General features: G+C 46.8%; 3 protein-coding genes across 4 annotated transcripts in view; all 3 read left to right on the forward strand.

The window, feature by feature from the left end:
- Window positions 1–7,982, forward strand: part of LOC126568561 (TOX high mobility group box family member 3-like) — a 329,113-nt gene that overhangs the window by 214,917 nt on the left and 106,214 nt on the right. The gene's annotated exons all lie outside the window — the stretch shown is intronic.
- Window positions 3,278–5,236, forward strand: LOC126559412 (uncharacterized). Its single transcript, XM_050215568.1, has 2 exons — window positions 3,278–3,316; window positions 4,327–5,236. The coding sequence occupies exons 1-2, from the start codon at window positions 3,311–3,313 to the stop codon at window positions 5,233–5,235; spliced, it is 915 nt and encodes a 304-aa protein (XP_050071525.1). The 5' UTR covers window positions 3,278–3,310; the 3' UTR covers window position 5,236.
- On the forward strand, window positions 6,458–7,196 carry LOC126560448 (uncharacterized). Its single transcript, XM_050216410.1, has 2 exons — window positions 6,458–6,877; window positions 6,951–7,196. Exons 1-2 carry the CDS (start codon window positions 6,458–6,460, stop codon window positions 7,194–7,196), a joined length of 666 nt encoding a protein of 221 aa, XP_050072367.1.

The raw sequence follows: 7,982 nt of genomic DNA on the forward strand, positions 1-7,982 counted from the left end.
GCACTGTTAGATGGTTAGAGTAAGAATAGTGGGATGAATTTTGTTTTCGGAACGAAACGATCCGAATCTCACAGCAGGACTTGTCCAGGAGTCCTCGTGCGAGGACTAACGTTTAAAGCAACTTCCAGGCGTCCAACCAACGCGAGTGATGTAACGTAGGCCAGCGGTAGTTCAAACGTTATTAAATGCCAGTCACAATGGTATCAGGAATGGCGTCTTTGCAGTTTTCTCCTGATGTACTGCGTATCATGTATCATGGAAAGCTCACCAGAGCTTACAGCAGCGGCATTTGAACAAAATAACCGATTACAAGTAAAGGTGATCGTCCCCTCGTGTGTGCTATGTTTGAGCGAAATGTGTTTCAAGTGCAGCAGCAACACATAACAACATAATTCCTCATCTTCAGTTATTCCTTTTCGCTCCTCCTAAACGCAGGCGAAGCCTTACGTAACCCGACACTGCGGTACATAGTTTTGCGTTTGGCAAGAAAAAAAAATGTACACACACACACACACACACACACACACACACACATCACTTCCGAAGATCGGTGCGTGCTGTTTCATATAAGATTCATCTTCGGTTCGATCAGACGTTAATGCCTGGGCATGTTCGGGGCAAGCTGTGTAGAGCTACCACGGTTTACCCCCCCCCCCCCCCTCCTCCCCTGGGGCTGTTTTTCACCGTTCGTGTTAAATTGCGTATTGCCTAACCTCAGCAGCATCTCATCGACACCATCGAGCCAATTTTATTTGTTATACATTTCGCTACATGGCAGATATTCACTGTTTGGTGTGGCATTGTACAAAGAAAAAATGGCTAAATCCTTCATTCCACATGCACCTTCTGATGTGTCCTGTAAGCATACGCAGCTCTATTTAGTCCCTTACATTTACAAGAGAGTTTTTAGTGCCTGTGCCGAGCGAACCATCTTCTTTAAAAACCTGTTAAGCACCTGCTATCTGGAATGCGCTTTACATTAGCCATATTCAAAATTCATCACCATTAGCGATGCGTGTGACAAAGCGTGCCAGGTCTTTGATTAACTCATCGTCAACATGTTGATTGCGGTGGTTCGGTTGACCTCCAGCAAGACACACAATGAGCCGTGCGTGTGCCGTGCCGAGATCTCTGCGATGCTTGGGATGCCGTCGAAGCGTGGAATTTTGCGCTGGAAGGAAGAGTCCTTATCCGTCCTAGCGAAGCTATTGGACGCTATCTATCCCCGACCCATACGCTCGGTATTTTGCTGGCTGGCTATCGTGTTATGCAAGACACAAAACCTCGAGGCATCGGCACATGTGCGCAAAGTCTTTCTGCTGGATTTCACGCCCAACTTTACCACACCCGTTCGGTGGTCGGATTCCAATCACAGAAAGCTGGAACTGGAAGTCTGGATCGGGCTATTGTGGTATGGAGCCTTTTTTAAACATCTGATACCGGATTTTCATAGACGTTCATTCTATGCACACTTTTCATTAGCTGAAAACGGCTTTCCAAAATTCCACCCCTCCCCCCCCCTTCCCCACGAAAAAATAAAAATTAAAATTAGAAAAAAGACCGGTACAAAATGCATAAATTCAAACAGAAACATTATCATCATAAGCATCCGTGTGTTTTTTTTTTGTATGGAATTATATTTTGAAAAACTCGTTCCCAATCCGGTTCGACTTTTGCTTTCGGGCAAAGATGAGCACCACAGTTTTCGGGGAGCGTGCAATCGGTTACGAAATGTTCGAAAGAGAAATTTTATTCAAATCGTAGCCTCATTAGCCTTAACCAAGGGAATACTGCGTCTGTAGTCTACTACTACCGCTCCGTTGACTAGACGGACTGGCGAATATACTGGAAACGGCTGGCTGCTACACCCATTTTACAGGATCCTGCCCGGATTACTGCTTTGCAAGATCTTGAAGTAATTGGTCCAGGATCTGGATCAAGATTAAAAACTGTGCTCCTTCTTTGCTAACTTCTTGAAGTGTTGTTGGACTCCCAAATCCTGACCTATAACACTTTACCGAACCAAACCATAAATACAAAAGCAAAAGACGCGCGACATAAGCAGGAGCAGCAGCGTACACACGCCCGAAGTTCACCCAAAGTTCACACCACCTTTGCTCGATATTCCGCTATTAAGTAATCGAATCGAATTTTGCCGTTTAAGCTTTCCCAGCCACGCTGGTGGACAGTGCGCCATCGCTCAGGTCACTGTCATGTTGGGTGGAAATAGTTACGGGCATACCGGTTAGGGGTCCGTCGGTCGGCTGGTAGTATCGTCTTCACACGGAACATTTCGATCGAGGAACCCGAAACCCGACAAACAATTCCTGCCGTGCAAAAGGTGTTTCGGAGATGTAAAAGAAGGAAGATGACAAAATAATCATTGACACACATAGCGACGGAAACATACAGGCGCGCGCGCTTGCACGCTGTGTGGGTTCGTCGATAGTAGAGACAAAAGAAAAGGTGGTAGTGGACGTCTTAAGGTGCACTATCATTGTAACCAAGGGTAGGGCGGAATACCGGAAAGATATGCCCCGATGCAGGGTGTAGTTTGTGTAAGATTGTTTCATAATAGACAAATTCAAATAAACAATACACCCAGACCCGAGAGCCGATATCAGACGGCAGGATAATGAATGTCTTGAGATGTGAGAATCGTTAGGACTTTAAACATTTCGTTACTTCAATTTTAAATGCCCTTGCTTACTATAAACACGCTATAAGCTACAATGTACGCTTAGATATTTGCATTAACTAATTCACAACAAAATGTTGAAGGATAACGTTTGAGTAGCAAAAAAAAAATCCTGTTTAATGTCAAATCGATCTCCGTTCGATCAGACATTCGACATTCGAATTAGAAACAATATAGGCATTAGATTTGCTTCGCATGACACGCACGGGGAGCATCTTCCCACCCATTGTGGCATCCCTTCTCTATCCCGAAAAATTAAAACCTAACGTATATATCGTTTTTTTGTTTGCTGCTGTTGCTCGTGCTCGTGGTGGAAGTGGAAGCGGACAGCAAATCACACCATCCGGAGAGACAGTTTGCGGGTGCGTTACACAATGATGCGTTGCCGAGATGAGAAACTTTCCACCGTCGTTTGGGAGATGAAGATGCTGAACCGTCAGGGATCGGTTTTTGGCTCCCCCTCCGATAGAGCAACGGGTGGACGGCCTATTGTTTGGTACGAATGGCACCTGGCGGGCCACGAACCGGGGATAGTATAAAATTGAGCGCAGATGCGTTACCAATTATCAGTGTGGCAGTGTCTCGTGGATCACAAACAACACGCAGCCAACAATGAAGGTTAGTGCTTTCGGTGAATAATGCCGAATTGTGCGCCATCAGTACGACGTAACACCGGCGTGAAGTTACGGGTGTGCTGACGCTTAAGTGTACTGACACGTGGCAACAGTTTCGAGCCAAAACGGCTAACACGTGTTCTCTATGTGGCAAACTGAAAGTGTTTCGTAGTGTTCTATCCCGTTAAGGAAACGATTCAAAAAATCTCACAAACAATATCTACTTCTGGTGCTGAGTTTAGTGTTCTTAAGATTCTTAAGCGTGTGGGTGTTTGTGTATGTGCGTGTGTGCATTGGATTTTATAAGAATTGAAAAAGATTTCGTGCAGAATTCTTCTAACATTTGGACTGATTTGGACAGTAACTGGCACCACGCCTGGATGTATACTGATTCGTCAACAATCCGAGAGAACAAAAAACACCGCATCACCTGCACTCACCGATCAAATCATCATCATCATCATTCAAATATTAAGCGTTTGAACATGCCTTCAAACATTGAAGGATTAAAACCAGCACTTGCATCTAAACTGCGAAAAATTTGGAGTGACTTCGGTTAGGTTAATGTGAAGGACCTTTAATACGTCCTTAATCGATCCGTCAGAATTAAAGATGGTTACTTCATCTCCTTCTGTAGTATCTTTAGTCGGATATCTCTGATTGGGATTGGGCTTATCAGAAACCAACCGAACTTTCAGGCTGTGCATTTTCGCTGAGCCTTCTTGGAACAGTAATTTTTTAGTACTGTACACTTGAACTGATCTTCGATGAAGGTACAGTTGATTCTTTTGCCATGTCATGCAAGAGCATGGACATTGCAAACCATGCTACACAGAATGGTCTAAGTTAGTGAAGTTTTAGTTACAGAATACTCAGATAACACTCAGGCTACTAATTCCGTCGATTCGTTTTGTTGCTAAAATAAAACACTCGCCATTACGGCTGCAACAAGAGTAAATAGTTCGCAAGATCTGTCTTCTAAATCCTCAAATTTCTCATCCTCTGTTCGTGCAGGTCTTACTAGTACTATGTGCACTTACGGTGTGCACATCAGCCACTCTCGACAAGCTCTTCAAGAAAAAGGACTTCGACATCAGCGGGCTGTTTGATGGTCTGTTCGAAAAGGAGAAACATCACGGCCCGCCGCCACGCCCAGTCTACGGCCCACCAGCGCATCGTCCCCCACCGCCGGTGTACGGGCCACCACCCGCACCTGTCTACGGACCACCCGCACCTGTCTACGGACCACCGCCACCACAAGCCTACGGACCTCCTCCGCCAGTACATCACGCACCACCACCACCACCTCCGCCACCACCGCGTCCAGTGTATGGCCCACCACCTCAGGCATACCATGCACCGCCGCCACCCCCGCGCCCAGTCTATGGACCTCCGCCAGTACACCATGCACCTCCTCCACCACCGCCGCCACCACCACGTCCAGTCTATGGCCCACCGGCTCAAGTATACCACGCGCCTCCACCTCCACCTCCACCACCACCACCACCGCCACCACGCCCAGTCTACGGACCTCCACCAGTGCATCACGCACCTCCCCCACCACCACCACCGCCACAGCAATCGTACGGACCCCCACCGGTCCAGGTCTACCATGCGCCACCACCTGCACCGGTATACCACGCTCCTCCACCACCGCCTGTCTACAGTGCGCCACCACCAGCTCCAGTATACCAGGCACCGGTATTCAGCGCTCCAGCACCCCCACCTCCACCACCACCACCACCACCACCACCGCCGCCAGCAGTGTACAATGCCCCTGTGTCGCACCCAGAGCCAATCCAGCTGCTGCCACTGCAAAACAATCCTGTTAGCTTTTCTGGTGCTAGCTCGGCTTCGGTTGCTTCCGGCTCCGTCACCGACGAAGGCTACCACTATGGCGTTGGCCATGGTTCCGGTCACTAATGCTACTAGTGCACTTCGGCCCATTCTTTCCACCCTCTCTTGCCCTACGCCCAACTTCGTTGCCTTATCTTTTCCTTCCCCATCGCTACTAGACAGTCTGAAAGGGAAACGAATCCGCTCGTGGATTGTACAATACCAAAAGTATGTTTTATTATATTGATTGGCTCAATCACTGTACTTGCGCTGCGGGGGGTCGTACTGTCCGGAGCATCATCACACATGACCCCCGCCCTCCCATCCCCGCAAAATCCCCACAACCCGCTGATTAAGTCACAGCCAGACGATATTGGCCTATCATGTATCGATCAACCTATCCGATTATTAGGTCCGGGATTATCAGGGACCGGGCAGCAATGTTTCGGTGGGTTGCAAACAAATGTACAAATAGAAAAGAAGCGACCATAATCCGCGTGAGGCTACTAGACCTGACCATGAACGATGAAAGTGATAAGTTCCGTCTTCACTTCGATAAGCTCAACCGTGGTAGCTTCCATCATCGGTTACCATAAGCCATACCATTGCCTTTCAAGCGGCATGCTACATGTACTGAATTCAATTTCTAATAAAAAGAAAAATAAATATTTTACCGACGGTGTTAATTTCTTCGCTTTTTCTTCATTTCTATGCACATTGAATCGTGATAAATCATGATGGATTTGATACCCGGTGCTGCCGTGTGAAGAGCGGCGCCGCTATGTTTATTTCAAATGAAATATTTCATATCTGCTGAAAGAGCCTATCGCTAGAGGTCTCTTCGATTTACAATACGGCGGGTGGATGTTGCGTTTGTTTGTGTAAACTTACAAGCAACACGTTACATGTAATATTTTACAACAATTGTAATTTTGATAATTCAGTATGAAATTCAAACGAAAATTTAAAAAAAAACCTTTTACTGCTGCTGAACTGCTTGGTTCCTGACGATCTGTCAACAAATTTTTGCTCGGAAGAGCGCATGGTGCAACCTGGTTTACCTTCTTCTACGACTGTATCGCGGGCTGTCGGCACAACAAGAACGGACGGTAATTTTGTCAACATACCTGTGTATTTACTTGCCGATAGTTACGTTACGCCTTTCTACCTTCTACAAATCTCTTTTTAGGCTACTGTATAAACTGTAACCTTTGCATGCGCTAAACGGGCACAAGTAAAGTATCCGGAAGGGTGCATATTCCGCCTCTACGCGTCAACCAATCCCGCTATCCCGCCGGTCGTGACGGCGATGGCACTGTTACATAAAAAGGTGTCCGAAATTCCGGAAGATGCCGTCCGGCTAAGCGAGGAGGACGCGGTGCAGTACTTCCTGAACCTGGTGAAGAGCTGGGACAACAAAGCGGAAGTCTGGCCGATTGTTTACACACCCGGATTGCTCGGTGCCGGCACGGTGTTCGGTGGGTTTTACATCAACAATTACTACCGCCGCGCACTGAAGCTGGGCAACTATGGGCGGTTTTCGAGCTACTTGCCGGCGGTGGCACTGCCGGCCATCATGGCCACCGTATTCCACTCCACGTTCGTGCTGCCGGATGTGGTGCTGCGGAAAGTGCCGTGCCCCGTGTGTCTGCAGACGCGCGCCGCACTGTTTCAAGGAGCGTTCGCCGTGGCTTATCCCATGTTGCTGGTGCCACTGTCATCGTTCATGGTATGTTCCGGACGAACTAATCGCTCGTCACGGTGCCATTTTCATTCGGTTCCTTCTGTTTTTTTTTTTACAGTTTGCCACACGCCACTTCACATACAGGCTGCCCTCAATCACCGAGAAACCGAAGGAGGTGTTGAAGCTGTATAGAAAGTTATCTGGTCCTATAATGATGCCGATAACGATGATGCTTGCATTTAACGTTGCACTAACTATCTTCCTGACCGGGAAGGAGGTCGAAACGGTCTATAAAATCAATTTCCGGTTACTTGAGCTAGAACGCCAAATGGAGGACCAAGGTGTGGTGCACGACCAACCGTAAATAACATTGCAACAGTGTATAGAACATTATGCTAGCTTAGTAAAAATAAAACCAATGAAAGCGAATACGAGCAATAAATGGGTTTCGCTTGTAAAATAGTTTTGTTTGTGATTTTGTGAAAATTTAAAATAAATCGTATGCGTTTTCCTGGCTTTGTACAAACCTTGGGCACGGAGCTGTCATTTCGCTTTGTCTATGGCCACGGCTTGAAGTGTTGCTGAAGCGTTAGATGAAATTTTTGTTGTCAAATACTTCATTTTGAATCAACATCAGGTGTGAGCGAGATACAGTGAGAGTAAATGCAGATTAAAACTTATCCAGTGTTTCGTGTGCTTTTTAATTTTCCTTTTTTGACGTACACATTATTCCATTTTCGAAATAATGTCCTGCTGGAACGGTAACAGGTGGTGAGAAGTTGCATCGGCAAATCGCAAGCGTGCCGAACAGATGCTGAAAGCTGAGTGAGATAAGCACCGGCGTAAAAGAGATGTATTGAGACGTTTGTACACTTCAAGCACGCATTCCAGCTGAGAAACGTAAGCGCGTCTCGGCAGATTTGTTACGGTAGCTACGCGCGACTCAAACGAGAACATCTGTTCCGGCATTATCAATCAACTGAATTTCATCATCAAAGCAAAGATAGGAAAACTTCCGTGCGAGAAGGTTGATATTCGCTGTACAACCAGGTAATTGACACTGTCCGAGTGGATTGTGTATGTTTCCTAGCTGTAGTTTGGCAACATCATACCAGCTGATCTTTTAAATAATCGTTATCATAAAGCTCTC

This window comes from Anopheles maculipalpis, chromosome X (genome assembly GCF_943734695.1).
Source record: "Anopheles maculipalpis chromosome X, idAnoMacuDA_375_x, whole genome shotgun sequence".
Taxonomy (NCBI): domain Eukaryota; kingdom Metazoa; phylum Arthropoda; class Insecta; order Diptera; family Culicidae; genus Anopheles; species Anopheles maculipalpis.